Source organism: Anolis carolinensis, chromosome 5, assembly GCF_035594765.1.
Source record: "Anolis carolinensis isolate JA03-04 chromosome 5, rAnoCar3.1.pri, whole genome shotgun sequence".
Taxonomy (NCBI): domain Eukaryota; kingdom Metazoa; phylum Chordata; class Lepidosauria; order Squamata; family Dactyloidae; genus Anolis; species Anolis carolinensis.
This window is the reverse complement of record NC_085845.1, coordinates 184,971,511-184,991,171: the sequence shown is the minus strand read 5'-3', so window position 1 is coordinate 184,991,171 and position 19,661 is coordinate 184,971,511. Positions and strand designations below refer to the sequence as shown.

The 19,661-nt window shown below is 40.4% G+C and overlaps 1 protein-coding gene across 5 annotated transcripts; it reads left to right on the top strand.

Annotated features, from left to right (window-relative positions):
* Positions 1-398: 398 nt before the first annotated feature.
* etfbkmt (electron transfer flavoprotein subunit beta lysine methyltransferase) lies at positions 399-19,176 on the top strand. 5 transcript variants are annotated; one of them, XM_008110403.2, is made up of 5 exons: positions 399-678; positions 8,062-8,187; positions 13,805-14,193; positions 15,387-15,517; positions 18,601-19,176. In XM_008110403.2, exons 3-5 carry the CDS (start codon positions 13,874-13,876, stop codon positions 18,942-18,944), a joined length of 795 nt encoding a protein of 264 aa, XP_008108610.1. In that variant the 5' UTR covers positions 399-678; positions 8,062-8,187; positions 13,805-13,873; the 3' UTR covers positions 18,945-19,176. The 5 variants fall into 5 exon arrangements, with proteins under 5 accessions (XP_008108610.1, XP_062837181.1, XP_008108611.1 ...); XM_062981111.1 differs by lacking the exons at positions 399-678; positions 8,062-8,187 and adding an exon at positions 9,421-9,566; XM_008110404.3 differs by lacking the exons at positions 399-678; positions 8,062-8,187 and adding an exon at positions 11,877-11,962.
* The last annotated feature ends 485 nt before the right edge of the window (positions 19,177-19,661 follow it).

Sequence of the window (19,661 nt, the reverse complement as noted above, 5' to 3'; positions counted from 1 at the left end):
TCTGACAAACACGAACAAGCCACTTTTATACCTTTGGCATTTAAGCATTATCACCAGAGATCAAAAGGAGCATATAGAAGATAAATTATCAGTCTTGTATCTATACCAACACTTTAAGTTGTGCAGCTGTGGTATTATCTGTTATCACAGACAGGAGGGGATTATCAACTTCCTCCTTGGCTTGTGTATAGTTGGAAATTACAACTTTCTTCAAGCCTCCTCTAGTAATTTGTTAATCTACGATTTTGTTTACTTACTGTTTTGTATGTACGTATGTTCTAATATGCACCTTCTTTTCCTCTATGTTTCTTGAGAGGTTATGGGAGGGGCTGCAGACCACATGATCTGACCTCAGACTCCATTTCAGACCTCAGATTCTTCTTAGGGCCCTTCCAGACAGGCTGCATATCCCAGGATCTCATCCCAGGTTTTCTGTTTATCCCAGATTATCTGGCAGTGGACACTCATTTAATCCCATTTAAAGCACAAAACCTGGGATCAGATCCTGGGACATAGGGCTGTCTGGAAGGGCCCATAGACTTTGGACTGCTAAAAGCAAACACATGCCTGCTGTTGTTTGTAAGAAAGATGCCCTGTGCCATCTGCACAGACATTATCTCAGACTTATCTGACACTGGACTGATAAGCTATGTACCTGTGTTATGTTGAACGCATGAAGTGGGTAAACCAAATATGTTATTTTACCAAAGTCTATTTCATTTTTGTCTCTTGAGTGCATGATATAAAACTAGTTGTTTTATGGGAGAGTAGATGTATTTTTTGGCAACAGATAAAACATTTCTGAAATACTGCTATTTTGTGCACTGGCATATTCCCTGTTGCTACCAGATCAGAGACAATAGGTTCAGTCTAATAACTGAAGACATTACCTTGCATTTTACATTTGGCTGTATACCATATGAGAAAATTATACTCAAATGGGTTTTTTTGGCTCTTCTCTGAAAGATCAAACTTTTCCCAAAAGGTTTTGATCTCTAAATGGTTATGAATGCCATTTTCCAAAATGTATATGTCCAATCTTGACACTCCCAGGGAAAAGATAAAATTACAGCTGTCCTGCAGCTGTTCTAACTGTCTCCCTTTCCAGGCCTTGTTATCAGAAACCTTTTGCATTTCCAAATTTCACAGCTGCAAGGCCACTGAACAAAAGTCTACATTTTGCGAAGTGCTTAAGCATCATAATGTCCATTATAAAAATGATATGAAATAATACAAATATTGCCCTATAACACTGTAGAATTAGTGCAGTTTGACACCACTTTAATTTGCCCTGGCTCAATGCTGTGGAATAATGGACTAGCCTATTCCCTAGCATTAAGCCATAACAGTCAAAGTGGTGTCAAACTGCATTAATCCTACAGTGCAGATGCACCCTCGGTCGGTTGTTGTTTAAAGATATTATTATTATTATTATTATTATTATTATTATTATTATTATTATTATTATTATTATTTATCTATACCCCACTTTTTCTCTCTTCAAAAGAGACTCAAAGTGGCTTACATTAAAAACTTTTTAATACAATTTAAAATCCACAAATATACAAAAATTAATAAACAGAATTAAACATCAATGGTACTAAAAATTAACAGTTAAAACCCCTAGTATCGAGCATGAATATTTAACATTGATATTTTAAGTATTCCAATTTGTTTTGCATTGCTTTTAATTTTCTTATATGTCCAATTCCATGTGAATAGTGTGATGGTTTTGCTGCACCAAGTGACAGGCAAGTTTTATAAACTAAATAAATACTGTAAGAATAAACAAGAACAAGTACATTTCACGCTTGCCTCAAGCAGACGGGAGTTCCTTCTCCTACCCTGGACATTCCACAGATATATAAACCTCACTTGCCTAGTTTCTAACAGACCTCACAACCTCTGAAGATACCTGCCATAAATGTGGGCAAAACATCAGGAGAGAATGCTTCTGGAACATGGTCATATAGTCCAGAAAAATCACAGCAACCCACAAGTACCTTTGCTTCTAAAACTTGGGAGGTGAATTCCAAGTGCACCACTGAACAGCAAGAAAGGAAGTTTGGAGGAGTTTCCAGAATTTTAGGAAAAACCGCAGTTTTAAAATGGTGAGAAAACACACACCAGTCCAATGAAGAGTTTTCATGCTTTCAGCAATTCTTTAAACTGGAAGGCGAAAATATCACACAGACTTAAAGGTATCCTGTGAGAATATCTCTGGGCACAATTTCCACAAACTCTGTATCTCTGTTTGGGAGCTCTAGTGATATGATTCAAGAGTGTACACTAGAGCTTCGTAGTAGGGAATTCTAAATGCTTTGTCAAACTATAATTCCCGGTATTCAATAGAGACATAAGTTAAGCAGCTTTACATATGCAGTATAAACATGTACTCTAAGCAAGAATCTTTTCATTATTTCATTGGAAGACCCCTAATTTACTTTGTGTGGCCCCATCTATACTGCCATACAATGTCATTTGAAACTACATGATATGGTCAGTGTAGACACATATATAATACTGCATTATATATGTCTACATGGAACATATAGTGCAGGTTTCAAACTGCACTTCTACAGCAGTGCAGATGGGGCCTGAGTTGTAATGCAGTATTTTTTAGCACTCAGTGCACTAAAATAAGTGATCACTAGATGTCCTCATAACCTTAGGAATTTGAAGAAATCTAGGCAAAAATCCATATTGTGTTATTATTGTCCATATATCTTAGGCCCCTTCTACACTGCCAGATAATCCAGGATATCAAAGCAGAAAATCCATATTATCTGATTTGAACTGGATTATTTTAGGGTCCTTCCACACAATAGTTTAACTCAGAATATCAAGGCAGAATAACCCACAATATCTGCTTTGAACTGGAATACCTGAGTCCGCACTGCCATATAATCCATTTCAAAGCAGATAATGTGGATTTTACACAGATGTGTAGAAGGGGCCTTAAATACTGTATATCCAGAAATCCCAAATACTTCACAATCACCCAAAGGGGTGGCTGAGGTCCCATCTACACAGCCCTATTACGTAGTTTCAGACTAAATAAAATAAGTCAAATCTGGGTTGCTGTGGATTTCTGGGCTGTATGGCTATGTTCCAGAAGCATTCTTTCCTGACGTTTCGCCTGCATCTATGGCAGGCATCCTCAGAGGTAATAAGGTATTGTAGCGGAAACCAGACTTCCCCTCTTCTCGGCTTGTGTGTCTGTGCGGACGCAGTGGAAGTAGGAGACAGACAACTGGAGGTTTTTTCCAAAGAAAGCAGTTTACTAAAAGTTTCCTGCAGCTGCAGAGGTTCATCCCACGCACAACTAGATGCTGAAAAGGGAGAACCCCGCAGACAGGGTCGAGTGTCTATTTATACAATTCAGTGGGTTCAGTTTTTACGACCGCCCACATATCAAACCATTGGTGCATATTTGTGGTGCAGTATTACATTTCATTACTTTCGTTTCTCTCAAAACACATGATTTCAGGGAAACCATGTGATAACCCATCGGCTGTGTTCCTGGCCTGCTCGTACCTCCTTATATGGCCATTTCCTCCTACCCCTTCATTCCTGCCTTATTCCCCCATTTTTTTTTTGCGAAGCGTGTATACAAAAGCTGAAGCAAACTAAATGAGCAGACTTATGGGTCCCTCCAATCCCTTCTAGCTTGCAGCCAAGCTATCTTTTCAGTGGAAAATGAGCGCAGAATAGCATTTGTACATAGTTTCATCACCAGAGGTAAACAACACATGAGGATTAAAAATATTAATCCGGTTTTAGAAAGGACATAGTCCACAGTAGAATTCTGATCTAGCCCAGTCATTTGGCTTCTTCCGATGATGGATTTGTTGCTATGGCCAGAGGTGGCCATTCACATACATGTCCAACTTTCAGGTCTTTTCAGTCTTTGGCATAAAGTCAAACTGGGGATGTGTTTCCTCTTCCTTGATCAAAGGAATAATGTTCAGTTAATTTGAAGAAAGTCTCTTTGTCCAATCAAGTCTCTAGTCTCTAAGAATTGTCTCTGTGTAAAGAAAAGTCTGTAAAGAAAATCTCCATCTCTCACAGGGCTTTAGCTGTCATACTTAGTATACCCAGCGTGTGGGTGGGGTAGACTTAAACTGTTTTGGATTCCAAAACAGGCCTTCCAGTAATAATGCCTTATGGATCTCCATTTTTGGAAAACAGGCCTCTCAGTAACAATGCCTTATGGATCTCCAATTTAGGAACAAGAGTCCAAAAAAAAAAAAAAGCTGAAAAAGAAAGCAGGAAGACAGTGAGAGAGAATGGGGGAGGGGGAACGGATTACCCATCTGTCGATCATCCTGTTCGGCATCACTTTTGTCTCAGCCAATCTTGTTGAAATCCCTTGTCTCTCCACGGGTGGGGCAGGTAGGCCACTATTCAGCTCCCAAACGACCCCTCCATGGCCTCTTGAGAAATGATTCCTCCATGGGCCTTCTTTCGCGATCTGCAGTAATCCTTTTTACTCTGGTCCTGCTGCAATGGTTAACTTATTTTATTCTTTGTCACATTGCCTCCGTGCTATATCCTCCTTTTGGCTTAAAAAGCAAGGTTGTTAGATGGCATATGAAAAAGTCCCTCATTGTCTCTCAAATCCGTCAAAAATCCGAATTATTTGCAATGTCCCATTTACAAAAGGTCCTATCCAGGAGAGTTGGGTCAAAATAGAAAATTGTATGTTGTTGAGTTGGTCAGCCCTTACAGCCTCCAGCCTGATGCCACACTCCATCACAGCCTTAGCACTCAGCAACACCTATAGGCCTTCCCAGGCCTCTCAATAAGCATGTCTCATAGACTTCTGGGTTTATCCCATACAGGAGTTCAGGACCTGTAGCAAAAAACAATGAGAGGGAAAAGAAGGGGAGGGAAATACTCATCCTTCCAGGCTGTATGGCTCTTGAAGCACTCTCTCTAGTCGTTTCGCTCACATCCAAGGCAGGCCTCCTCAGAGGTTGTCCCTTTGACAACACACTCATCTGTCTTGAAATCCAACAAAATCTTTCTTCTCCGCATCTTTTTCTTTTCCTTTCCGCAAACGATTTAACAATCGTGTATCCACTTGCTGCAATGCAATCTTCCACTCCAGTCCTGCTGCAGTGTTAAACTTACTCAATTCCCCTTTTACACCGACTCGTTGAACAGCTCAAAATTTGTTAGTAACACACGTTGAAAAGCCTCCTGCCGCTTCTCAAATCTGGCAAAATCCAGGCTGGGGGCGATGGAAAAAAATGCCCCTATTTGCATGATCTAATGTCCCGTTTAAAAAAGTCCTAGTCCTTCCTTTCCGTAACCTTTAGAAAGAGTTGGGCCAAAATCACAAAGTCCAGAATCCAAATCTCACAAAATTATTATGAAGCAACATGAGACGTAGCCAATTATATCATGTCTTTGGTTCTCAAAAGGATAACTTTTTATCACTTGGGCACTAGCTCCCTTTTTGAATAAAATGTCAATCAAAAATTTAAAAATCAATGTCAGTTCTTAATCCTTCTGTGTCAGGAATATGGGGTCAATTTTTTTTTCAAAAACAAATATATATATATATATTTTCTTGCACTGCCAACTTGTGACAGTTTTCCATACAAAGTCTCTACAACCAATAACTCCTCTCCTTGTATTCCAAAGTGCTGCAAAAAAAAAAAAGAACCTCCAACATTTCCCTATAACCTGTAAGGGGTTTAAAGTCTGTAGCACCATGTTCTCTAAAAACACTGAAGCATTGTTCTTTCAAAACAAGGATTTTTTTTTTTTCAAGCCTAAGACCATTTTTTTTTTCAAAAAAAATATCTACAGCTTCCGAATTGCTTCTGAACAAATCTACTAACATTGTTTATAACTCTTTATGCATTTTGAATTCAACACATACATCTCATTCACACAAGGTCCACAGGAATTCTGATTAGTGGTTAGTTGTTTAGATAAAGTCACACACTCTATCTCAGCTCATGAAACATTCTCACCCAGTTGTCCCAAAATAAGTCCAAAAGCAAGGATTTAAGATCCAGGTGAAAGACAGAACCCCAATATATATATATATATACACACATTTACATCATCATTTTCTTTCTTTCTTTTTTTCATATTAAATTCACATTACATTTTTACAGCGGCTTTCATTGACCTTGGCTGTCCACTGGAATTCCATTATCTTTCTCTGGGCATTTCGCCTGAGTTTTAACAAGAATAACAGGGAGTTTTTACCTTGAACTGTTGCCAAGATTTTCCCACTATCTTTTTGGCATGAGGCCCAGGTGCAAAGGAAAACTTTTTAAGAAAACAGCCTTTGTTCCTCAGAAATAACAAGGAAAAAAAAAACTTTCTGAGCCTCAACACCACTTTAACTCCCTCCCTTTTTCTCGCCTCTCTGCAGCTTGTCAGCAAAAGCAAACTAACACAGACCCTCTTCGAATCAGATTTTTTTTTTTTTCAACCGTAATAAAACATTTCTAGATATTTGTGCTCAACATTTTTTGTGTAAATCTATAGACTCATTTTTCATTTTCACTTCAATATTACCACGAAACATGCAGAACTTGAAACTCATTATTCCCCACACATGACAAAGAAATCAAACAGTTTTTTTTTTTTTTCCCTTTCCCCGGGAGTTGCGACTCCTCATGAGCCCTGCACGACTTGGTCTTGGGGCACCCTCACAAGTCTTGTTCTCTGGGGAATTCCTTCTACGGCTCTACTTGCAACTGAGCCGAAATTGTCTAACATACACTGTAATGGGGTGGTGGATTTGAACCCACTGCCTCCCATCCTGCCTAATAGAGGGGACTGCCTTGGACTGGGCACCTGGACACTCAACGGTGTGTGTCAGGAATCACAAGACAGAACCCCTTTATACCTCCCTGGGAACCTTTGTGTCCCCCCCGGCGCTGTTCCCTTAGTGTCTCATTTTAACCACTATACTTGCCAGATTGCTGTAGACGTCGGACCAACCTTCGCCCCTGGACTTTTCCCTGGATCCTTTTCCCTGCCTGGTTTCTTTGGAACCTCGCTGTCGTTGCGGCTCCCACCGTCGGCCGGCGTTGGCATCAGAGGCAAGTACCGCAGCCGGTCTTACAATATTCAGGGGCCCCTTCTCGTCTCACGGTAGTTGCCTCTGGCCCCCACCGCCGAGTTGGGACCGTCCCGCCAACGGGATCCGTCTCCGATCTCCTGGCCCGTCTTATTGTGGAATCACGTCGGGGTCACCAGAAAATGTAGCGGAAACCAGACTTCCCCTCTTCTCGGCTTGTGTGTCTGTGCGGACGCAGTGGAAGTAGGAGACAGACAACTGGAGGTTTTTTCCAAAGAAAGCAGTTTACTAAAAGTTTCCTGCAGCTGCAGAGGTTCATCCCACGCACAACTAGATGCTGAAAAGGGAGAACCCCGCAGACAGGGTCGAGTGTCTATTTATACAATTCAGTGGGTTCAGTTTTTACGACCGCCCACATATCAAACCATTGGTGCATATTTGTGGTGCAGTATTACATTTCATTACTTTCGTTTCTCTCAAAACACATGATTTCAGGGAAACCATGTGATAACCCATCGGCTGTGTTCCTGGCCTGCTCGTACCTCCTTATATGGCCATTTCCTCCTACCCCTTCATTCCTGCCTTAGTATGTTGGAAACTAGTCAAGTGGGGTTTATACATATATCTGTGGAATGTTTAGGGTGAGAGAAATAACTCTTGTCTGTTGGAGGCAAGTGTGAATGTTGCCTCTGGCCTCTTTGATTAGCATTGAATGGCATTTCAGCTTCAAAGCCTGGCTGCTTCCTGCCTAGGGGAATACTTTGCTGGGAGCTTCAACAGCACACAAAATAAGTTACACTTCATTATATGAGCCCTATAATACAGTTTCAAACTAAATAAACAAAATAAGTTAAATCTCATTATATGAGTCTATACACTGATCATATAATGCAGTTTCAAACTGTATTACCCGGCAGTGTAGATGGGTCCCGAGGTAGTAACAACCTTGTGATAGTTCAATGCACACAAATTTGTTTTGTGTGCAAAATAATTCTCAACATTGTGTATAGGAAGGTGGAAGGAGGAAGTCCTGATGTCGCTACGTGATAGAGAATGGAGCAACGGCATCCCCCTGTGACTGAATCCGAACTCAACCTCCAAGGCACCAGAAGCTGGACTTTGAGACAACATAAAAGGTAAAGATTTCCCCTGACGTTAGGTCCAGTCATGTCTGACTGGGGGTTGGTGCTCATCTCCGGCGTTGTCTGTAAACACCTCCAAGGTCACGTGGCCGGCATGACTGCATGGAGCGCCGTTACCATCCCGCCGGAGCGGTACCTATTGATCTACCCACATTTGCATGTTTTCGAACTGCTAGGTTGTCAGGAGCTGGGCTAACAGCTCGCGCTCATTCCGCTCCCGGGATTTGAACCTGGGACCTTTTGGTCCGCAAATTCAGCAGCTCAGTGCTTTAACACACTTTGCCACCGGGGCTCCTTGAAATTCTCTTTTTAAACCCATGTCTCTCTCATTGTCTGTTCTTTTCTGTCCTGTCTGTCCAAACAGCATTGAACGTTTGCCGTGTATGTGTACTTTTAGTATTTTAGAATGTTTTTAGGAATGTTGATGTAAGTTAATAATTTTTAATCTGATTTATAGTGTATTGTATAATGTTTATATGTGTGTTTATTGTAAGCCGCCCTGAGTCCCCTCTCGGGTGAGAAGGGCGGGATATAAATGTTGTAATAAATAAATAAATACTGTGATCCGACCCGAGTCCCTTTGGAGAGATAGGGCGGAATATAAATAAAGTGTTGTTGTTGTTGTATAAAGCGACATTCTGATTATATAAAGTATATATGAAACATTTATGTTTAAACCTGGAGCTCATCTCCAAGATATCTCAAATATTTCAGAATCCAAAAACAAATCATGACACCCACAGTGGTCCCAGGCGTTTCAGATAACCAATTTTGCCTTAAGAGGACTTGAACATTTATCTTTACCATTCGCACATGACACATAAGGATAGTAGTCTTATTAATTCATTATTGCCTTTCAAAATACAGTAGAGTCTCACTTATCCAACGTTCTGGATTATCCAACGCTTTTTTGTAGTCAATGTTTTCAATAGATCGTGATATTTTGGTGCTAAATTCGTAAATACAGTAATTACTACATAGCATTACTGCGTATTGAACTACTTTTTCTGCCAAATTTGTTGTATAACCTGATGTTTTGGTGCTTAATTTGTAAAATCATAACCTAATTTGATGTTTAATAGGCTTCTCCTTAATCCCTCCTTATTATCCAACATATTCGTGTATCCAACATTCTGCCGGCCCGTTTATGTTGGATAAGTGAGACTCTACTGTACCTGTCTTCTTGTGAACTTACCTCACAATGAACGGTTCCGGAATACAGGCCTCTGGCTGCCTTGGCAATGGAGAGCCCTTTGTATGAAGCAGGCCGGCCTCCTTCAGGCCTGGACACATTTAGCCATATTATTGTTGTTGTATTGTGATTTCTGCCTTGGCCTTTAATGAGGAGGAACAATATCTTCAATAGATACGAGGTAAAAAGAGCGGCTTCTACACTTGGCAGCACTACCCTGTTTCCCCGAAAATAAGACATCCCCGAAAAATAAGACCTAGTAGAAGTTTTGCTGAATTGCTAAATATAAGGCCTCCCCCGAAAGTAAGACCTAGCAAAGTTTTTGTTTGGAAGCATACCCAGCGCCTGACAAACAGAACACCAGAGCATGCAGGATTGGTAAATGTACATACCAGTTATACATGGAAATAATGGTAGTAACAAGAAATTCTTGATAGGATTCACAGCTTGTCTGGTTATGTTGGTTTGTGATGACAACTACTGTACAGTATATAATAAATGTTCATTTTTTGTTCAACAGTAAATGTGAATTCTTCTTCATAGAAAAATAAGACATCACCTGAAAATAAGACCTAGCACATCTTTGGGAGCAAAAATTAATATAAGACACTGTCTTATTTTCGGGGAAACACGGTAACTCCTACTAACTCTACACCAGGCCTGAGCAAACTTGGGCCCTCCAGGTGCTTTGGACTTCAACTCCCACAATTCCTAACAGCCTACCGGCTGTTAGGAATTGTGGGAGTTGAAGTCCAAAGCACCTGGAGGGCCCAAGTTTGCCCAGGCCTGGTCTACACTGTAGATAATGCAGTTCAACACCACTTTAACTGCTGTGGCTCAATACTATGGAATCCTGGGAGTTGTAGTTTTACCAAAGCCTTCTCTGACGGAGAGTGCTGTCGCCTCCTCACCAAACTACAAATCCCAAAATTCCAAAAGTGGCATCAAACTGTGTTAAATCTACAGTGTAGATGCACCTTGTTTCAGATGCAAGTTTGTATTTGTCTACAGCAGGAGAGAAGAAATGTTGGCCTTCTTAGTGTAGGGGACCCCCGGCTTGGGGTCTCCTTGTCGTCCATGGCAGGAGGCAGCAAATGATGAGAGACCAGTCTCCAGAGGTAAAGCAGAATCTCTTTATTACTTACACAGCTCTGAAGTGGCAGACAGTCTGAACTGCAAATAGTTCGATTCAAAAGACTGCTGCTCCGAATAAGTCGAGGGCCAACCCTTTTATAGTCAGTGATAAACATCTTACATCACAATTTCAAAATGTCTTAGATCAACAGTTTGATTTCCATTATGCACGCATTTCTTAACTTTTCTATACTATTTTTAATTATGCTGATGGTTACGATTCCGCGAAACAAAGACCACAAGGAAGTGGGTTAAGGTACATTTGGATGGGAGGGGGACTGTTCTTCCTACCGTGTTTCCCTGAAAATAAGACAGTGTCTTATATTAATTTTTTCTCCCAAAGATGCACTAGGTCTTATTTTCAGGGGATGTCTTAATTTTCCATGAAGAAGAATTCACATTTATTGTTGAACAAAAAAATGAACATTTATTATATACTGTACAGTAGTTATCACAAACCAGCATAACCAGACAAACTGTGAATCCTATCAAGAATTTCTTGTTACTACCATCATTTCCATGTACAACACTCTATGGTATGTATCTTTACCGATCCTGCATGCTCTGATGTTTTGTTCATGCTTCCAAACACAACCTTGGCTAGGTCTTACTTTCGGGGGAGGCCTTATATTTAGCAATTCAGCAAAACTTCTACTAGGTCTTATTTTCCGGGGATGTCTTATTTTAGGGGAAACAGGGTATATATTTCTTTGGGTCTCTCTCTGGGTCACAGTGACCCAGACTTGACTCCCTTCCTCCACCCTGAGGTTTCACGGTGACCCAGACTTGATTCCGAGGCTTCATTCTGCTGACATCCTGTTTCTTTATCTCTCCGCCGCACCATCTTGGGCCTCTTTGGCTAATGTGACAATGACCAACACAGCAACTCTTCTATCTCTATGTATGACATTTGTCTTAGCTGGCTAACCACAAGTACATTACAGAATAACAGACAAAAGTCTCCTTTGTTGTCTCCTCAATCTTACAGAAAGGGAAAAAAAGCTGAGGGGTCTTCTTTAGTTCAAGTTATCAAGTTATCAGCAAAGCTTCTTAATCACTTTAATCAATATATTCTGATGCTTTTTAATTGATAGCCTCTATCAGGGTAACCCATGCAGAAGGGAAAAAAAATCCACAAAGCAGTGATAACTTCATGCAGTTAGAGGTATGGAAAAGGTGTAGTAAAATTCAAAGCCTGGCAGTAAAGAAAAGGCTTTGTAAAGGGCAAAACTAGGCTTCCTGGGTTGGGGACTTCAACTCCCAGAAGCCCCACTGAGCGCGGTCTATTGAAAGGCATTCTGGGAGTTGAAGTCCAAAACCCTAGAGGACCAAATGTTTGGGAACCACTGCTCTAAAGAGAGAGGTCTAGGAAGCGCCAACACTTCCGGTTCCCACGCGAACAAATGAGGGAACAAATGGGGAAAACATAGGATAGAACACCAAGTAAGAACCGGAAGAGGGTAGTACATTGGGGTGTGTATATTTTAACTGCTGTATTTGCTGCAATTTGTGAGCAGAAATACATTAAGTTGAAGTTTTATTATTGATCATTGTGGAAATCTTTCAGTGCAGCTGGTAAGCAGGATTAAATATTTCTGCCAATGCAGCATGCTTCCCTTTCCCTCAAAACTATTTACTTAATTGTTTAAACATGCTTTTTTCCTGTTGATTTTTAAGACAGGAAGGAATGGATGCAGTTTGACATCAGATTAACTTCACAGACTCAATGCTATGGAAACATGGAATTTGTAGTTTTAATTCTTTCTCTGTCAAAGAGTACAGTTTCCCAGGATCCCATAGAATAGTTGGAAAGAATGAAGACAACAATGAGTTGCTGTGAGTTTTCCGGGCTGTATGGCCATGTTCCAAAAGCATTCTGTCTTGACGTTTTGCCCATATCTATAGCAGGCATACTCAGAGGATCTGTTGGAAACTAGGCAAGTGGGGTTTATGTATCTGTGGAAGATCCAGACTGGGGAAAGAACTCTGGTCTGCTTGAGACACATGTGAATATTGCAATTGCAATTGGCCACCTGATTAGCATTATAATTGTATTATTTTACTTTGTTTAATAATGTGTATTATGTTGTTATGTAATGTTTGTGTTTGCTTTTATGACTGTAAACCGCCATGAGTCCCATCTGGGAGATAGGGCGGTATATAAATAAAGTTTTATTATATTATTATTATTATTGAATGGCCTTGCAACTTCAAAGCCTGACTGCTTCCTGCCTGGGGGAATCCTTTGTTGGGAGGTGTTAGCTGGCTCTGATTGATTCTTGTCTGATCTTCTGTAAATTTCATGAAAATGAACAAAGTCTGGCTACCAGTATTTAAAAACTCTAAAATCAGGACAGTAAATAAAGAGCAAAGGATTCCCCCAGACAGGAAGCAGCCAAGCTTTGAAGCTGCAGTGCCATTACATTCTAATCAAGGTGGCCAATTGCAACATTCACACGTGCCTCAAGCAGACAAGAATTCTTTCTCCCACCCTGGTCATTCCACAAATATATAAACCTCACTCGCCTAGTTTCCAAAAGATCCCTCAACCTCTGAGGATGCCTGCCATAGATGCAGGCAAAACGTCAGGAGAGAATGCTTCTGGAACATGGCCATACAGCCCTGAAAAATCACAGCAACCCAGTGATTCCAGCCATGAAAGGCAACAATATTGTAGTTGTAAAGGGTAGCAATCAAAAGTAACAATTTCTGCTCAATGTATTGTCGAAGGCTTTCATGGCCGGAACCATTGGCCTGCTGTGAGTCTTTTGGGCTGTATGGCCATGTTCCAGAAGTTTTCTCTCCTGATGTTTCGCCCACATCTGTTCCAAGCATCCTCAAAGGTGTGAGGATGCCTGGCACAGATGTGGGTGAAACATCAGTAGAGAAAGCTTCTGGAACATGGCCATACAGCCTGAAAGACTCACAGCAACTCATTTTCTGCTCAATTGTACAAATTCATACTGAGAAAGATGCCTGTCCCTTTTCTAACCTTATTGACAGCCAAGTAAATGATAGCCTTTCTAAATAAACTTTTACATACTTTTCTATATGCACTATAGATATCTCATCTCATTTCCAGTTATAGCACTTGTATTTTTGTTTTATAGGACTTATATTTTAGACTGCAGGCATGGGCCAACTTCATCCCTCCAGGTATTTTGGACTTCAACTCTTACAATTCCTAACAGCCAGTTGTGGGACTTGAAGTCCAAAACACATGGAGGGCCAGAGTTGGCCCATGCCTGGCTTAGAGGATGATTTTCTTTTTCACTTCCAATCTAGACACTTTCTGCTCTAGGCAAGGATTCCTGATGATCTGAAGCTGAAGAGTTTGCCAAGTCAGGCATCCTGATGATTTTAATAGGAAGGAGGAACCTGCTGCAGTTATGTGGGAGGAATATCTTCAGGAAAGGTATAAAGCAGAAGAATCCAAGCAGAGGTTTACTTTGGAGGTGCTGCCATCATGGAGCTTCAAGTCAACTCCTGCACCCGGAGATGAGAGCCTTTCTGGAGGACAACACTGAAGTTATCAATCGTGGGAACCTGACGCCGGAAATAAGTTTGCGACTGATGACTTCTCGCTGCCACTTTTGGCATGAAAAAGCTGCCTTGTGGCCCTATGGAGAGCCCTACTGGGCCTTCTACTGGCCAGGAGGACAAGGACTAGCCAGGTAATCTTTCCAAATGTTAATCTGTTGCAGCAGAAGTGAGAAAGAGTCACATGACATTTATATATGTCAATATAAGTGGGACAGCTGAGGCCCCATTTTGGAAGATATAGGCATATACATTTATTATCGTGTCACAGGTGATTTGAGAACATACTGCAAGTCGCTTCTGGTGTGAGATAATTGGCTGTCTACAAAGACATTGCTCAGGGAATGCCCAGATGTGTTTCCACCTAAAGTTGACAGGCGGGAGTTTACCCCGTCTTGCAGATTCAAACTGGCAACCTTCAGGTCAGCAGTCCAGCTGGCACAAGGGTTTAACCCATTGTGCCACCGCAGCTCCTAGACATATAAATAAAAAATAACCATACCAAAATTGAGATTGAAATGTATAATTATGTAAAGTAGCCCGCTAAGTATCAAGTCAATAATGCATTTTGAAATGTATCCATTTATGTATGCTTATAAGTATATGCACTTACTATAGTTGTATCATATTAGAATAGTCTTTACAATGTTCATTTAAGTATAAATTAGTTGTCTGTTATTTTTCTTTTCTGCCGCCATTGTTTTTCATGTCAACCTATACAACTTTTTTCTGCCATTTATCACATTTAATTTAATTTAATTTAATTCCCAAATTGGGACATGCTTCAAATGGATCAACATATCTTTTGATGGTTGTACTGATTTATCATTATAGAAGTCTCAAGTCATTAACCTCAGACTATGGTTGCCCAAGAGGCAGAGATGGTAGCTTCAAAGGCCACTTTTCCTGTATGGAGAGGCACGGCATCTATGAAATTTGTGCTTATCAGCGTAGTTTCTCAAAGTGCAGAGATTTATGTGGGAAAAGCAGACATGGATGAACAATGTTAACTCAGTAAATTAAGTATAAATGTTTACCATTTAGTCAAATCCTAACAGCTGGTAAATTGGCTGGGATTTCTGGGACTTGTCGGCCAAAACACCTGGGGAGTTTGAGAACCCTTGGGTTAAAAAATAACAGTTTCTTTATTTGTGGTTTTTTACTTTTGTAAGGACCCTATGTTCCTAATTCCAGCAAACGTGGAGGACTGACTGTAATTGTTATCCTATCTCTTGATATACTGTAATGTTTCTGGTCAATTTGCTGTTACAACAGACTTTGTCATGAATGTTATCTTCATTGTTCTTATTTTTCAAAATACACTCAGATACCTTCTTGATAATCCCAAGGTTGTTAGAAGAAAGAAGGTTCTAGATCTCGGCAGTGGCTGTGGAGCGACTGCCATAGCGGCCATGATGAGTGGGGCATCGCAGGTTGTGGCCAATGACATTGATCCTGGTAAGAGACTCCCTTCTCAGTGCAAAGCAGTTTCAGTCACCTGGGAGGAAGAATGGCCATATGAGACCACAGAATGATTTAAGAACCTGTTGTGACAAATTCTCGCTTAGTATAAGGTTCTCTGAAAGGATGGTGGCTCTTCTTGGTCAGTTGCTACTGATTATTGCCCAAGTCAGTTTCTCCCTGGATCAAGTGCTATAATGTTATGATTGCCCAATGTTCAGACTCACAGTTTTCAAGTAACAGATACAACTTCGCAGTTATAAAAAATGATATATAAAACCAGTTGCAAAAAAATAAAAATTCAAAATTACTAGTATGAATTACTAATAAAAACAGTAATTCATACTAGTATATCAAACATGTAGTTGTCTTATGCCCATATTACAAACATGGAAGTATAACCAAATTATATTTATTAGGCGAGCTAGAACAAGAAAATAAGTAGATCAAAATTCAGTTTCTTAGGCAAATAAATCAATGAGATCCAAACAGGCTAAACACTGATTTTTCTGGCAAGGATAAACTGCCTGTCTCTTCTCTAGCTGGGCCTCTGGACAGGCATTCCCTGAGTTACAAACATCCGATTTCCATATGACTCCTTGGGGTGTTGAGACAACAGGAAATGAGAGATAATCCACTCCTAGGAAGAGAAATTAACTCCTGTAAATGTGAATGAAATTGTAGCAAAAAAAAAAGTGTCGCCACTGAAGTTTTATCACTGATCTTTGTTTTATGATAACCATTTTTTTTTCAAAATCCAGTTGTCACAGGGGCAGAAAGTGAGGTTAAATTTTCTGAACGGGGGCACAGACAGCAAAACAAACACTACTGGGGTATTTACCCTTTCCTATTCTGTTCAATCCAAAACATTAAAAAAATGGCTGGAGTTACATTTAAAAAATGTACCTGCTCTAACTTACATAAAAATTCAACTTAAGAACAAACCTACAGAACTATCTCATTTTTAACCCAGGGACTGCCCGTATAAGGTTTTGCCACCATACAAATTCATGGTTTTAAGAGCATCAGAGCTGTGTGTTTTTGGCTTTGGCCACTCTCAAAATGCAGTTTTCATTATCTAATAAGGCTGTAGTAATGTAGTGTAGAAGTTTGAGGTCTGGATGCTGAGAGACTAGGATGCCATTTTCTGCTTAGCAGTGGAAAGCCACTTGGGCATCCACCGAGGGCGTGAACAAATGTATATATATATATATTTTAAAACATGGTAGAATCACTTTAGGGTTGCCATAAGTTGGAAATGACTTGAAGGCAACCACAACATATTTGTCCCTGTCCTATGTAAGATGGGTCTTTACATATGTCCTAGCTTGGTTAACATGTTTACCACCCAGCCAGCATAGCTGGACACCTGTGTACCTTGGCTGGCCTTCCAAATGAGTTTGCTATGCCAGGTAGGGAGTCCTGCCAAGTTCTCCTACCTCATTATTTTTAATGAGAAAGAACATAGAGATGCTTACTCTGTTGACACTAGGTCAAGCTGACTTGTGTTTAATTGAGGCACCTCCAGTGCTTTCCTAGATGTTCTGCTCAGGTATCCCTAACTGGGCAGTTCCTGCCCCAGTGTTCTTGGGCCATAAATATTATCAAAATGTGTAGTATATTCCATACTGAAGAGGGAGGCTAAGCATCAGATCATATCTCTTTCAGCAACTTTGTCCATTAGATGGAGAATATATGCTCCTCCAGGTGGTGCTGGTCTCCAATCCCAGCAATCCCTTACCCTTGGCTAGCCTGACTAGGGCTGATGGGAGTTTCAGTTCATCAACTGAACCCCATCTAGAGAACCCCACTATGCTTAGGCTTTGAGAAAAAGGAATGATTCTCGTAGATAAAGTGATCAGAATACTTTGATGTTAAGCACATTCTTGGAGATGGGTTAGCCATGTGTGATGACTCGGAACTTCAGAGCAAAGATCAAGATGTGTATATAATGTATCTTTCCAATGCCACCCAGTATTGTGCTACTACACACGCTCTTTCTATGCAATCAAACACATGTAAGTTCAAATGGGTGAACAAGCAAGCTGGCTGAGGACAAATGCACAACTTCCCTTTTCTGTGCCCAGTATAGAAACGCAAATAGGCTAATGGTGAGAAGCCCCTCTTCCACTGAACCGTGCATATAAATGGGCTGCAGAGGAAGGAAAGTTTCATATTTTTGCCATTCCCTTACAAGACAGCAAAGTCCTTTGTAGTTTAACTTTTGAGCTTTTTTTTTTTTTTTTTTACGAATCTCTCCCAATTCTATTATTAAATTGTTGTTGACTAAATTCAGAAACTTGCTTCCTTTCCGAACTAAATGATGGTAACTATGGGTGTTGATATGATGTCCAGAGTATTGAAGGTTTGAGCAGAAAGCATGCTGGTCGGGGAGGAGGGCTGCCACCAAACTGTGTTACGTTCCAGAAAGTTTTAAATGATGCCCTGCACAGGCATAATAAACCCATTGTTGTGTGTTCACAGATGACCACATTAAGAACTATGGTCCTAAATAAGCAGCCCATACTTATCACTGGTTGAGGATTTTTCCAAACTCTGTTCAAAAAAGGATCTCCAGCTATATCTTAACCACAGATTCCTGCTGGGCTATTACTGATGAGTTTCCAATTGCTTTTAATTAAACTGGGATTTAATGTTACCATTTCATTATGCTTAATAGTCTAACTTTGGGTCCATTTTAAGTCATTTTTTTGTTTTATTGGGTCCCAGTTATGGAAAAAAGCTAGGAGACCAATTAAAAAAATTAACCAATAACCTTCTTAGCCAATGAAACTAAGCCACCCAAAGCTAGATTGCTGGGCTATATAGCAACATTCCAGCTGGCTGAAGTCCTTGGTGGACAAGCTAAAACTGTTACTCAGTTATTCTTCTGTATTTAAAATTGTGAGTTATTTTTAATTATAGTTATTTTTAAATACATTAAAATTGTTTGTAATTTTTAGAAAATTTCCAGAGGGCTTGACTTTGCTTTGAAATCTGATTTAGTCATGTATTTACTGTTATATTTATTATTATGCTTAATTTGAATAGGGACACTGAATTTTTTTATTTGTTCCCAGTTGCAGCAGCTGCCACGGTGCTAAATTGTGAATTGAACAATGTGAATCCCTTCCCCGTTCTAACGGAAAACCTGATTGGTACAGAGCTGGACAGCTGGGATATCATTGTCTTAGGGGACATGTTTTACAGTGAAGAGCTTGCAGATAGCCTTCACCCATGGCTGAAGAAATATGCTCAGGCTCCTGGGACTCAAGTACTGATCGGGGACCCTGGCAGACCTTATTTTGTGAGCCACCGAATTCAGAAAGAGTTGCACAGAATCAGTGAATATGTCCTCCCCGAGGCAACGGCACAAGAAAATAATGGCTCCACCAGCACTGTTGTCTGGCACTACCAACCCTGACTGAAGTGGATTACTTTTGTGTAAGCAATTGTTTTTAAGTGACAGAGTTGAACCACTTAGACTGGAAACCCAGATTGTTTGGTGAGAGCACTTGCAATTTACTGTGATTAAATGACTCATACCAGCTGATGATACAACTCAAGAAAATAGCACAGCAAGAATATATATAATTTTATATTGCCTTACGATGATCCCTATTTAAACACTGAAAATAAATGTGTCTGAGATTTTATTCTTTAAATTTTTTTAACAAGACGCTTGCCTGAAATATTTTTTGATTTGTAGGGGCATCTCTTGATGGTAGTAGGTCTTGATGAAGCTTCTAGACACTCCTTGAATGCCCATGGCTGGAGAGCAGTGAAGGGACATCTTTATGCACAACTAATTGCATTACTAGAAGCACTTGATTGGTCATAATGGTGTTGAGACTCACTAGGTAAAGGTAAAGGTTTGCCCACCTAGGGGGTGGTGCTCATCTCCATTTCTAAGCCAAAGAGTGGCATTGTCCATAGACACCTCCAAGGTCATGTGACCAGCATGACTGCATGGAGCGCCGTTACCTTCCCGTCAGAGCGGCACCTATTGATCTACTCAAATTTTCATGTTTTTGAACTGCCAAGTTGGCAAAAGCTGGGGCTAACAGCAGGAACTCACCCTCAGGGGCTGTAGCCAAGGGGTGGGGGTGGGGTTAAGGGTTCAACCCCCCTTGAAAGTTTT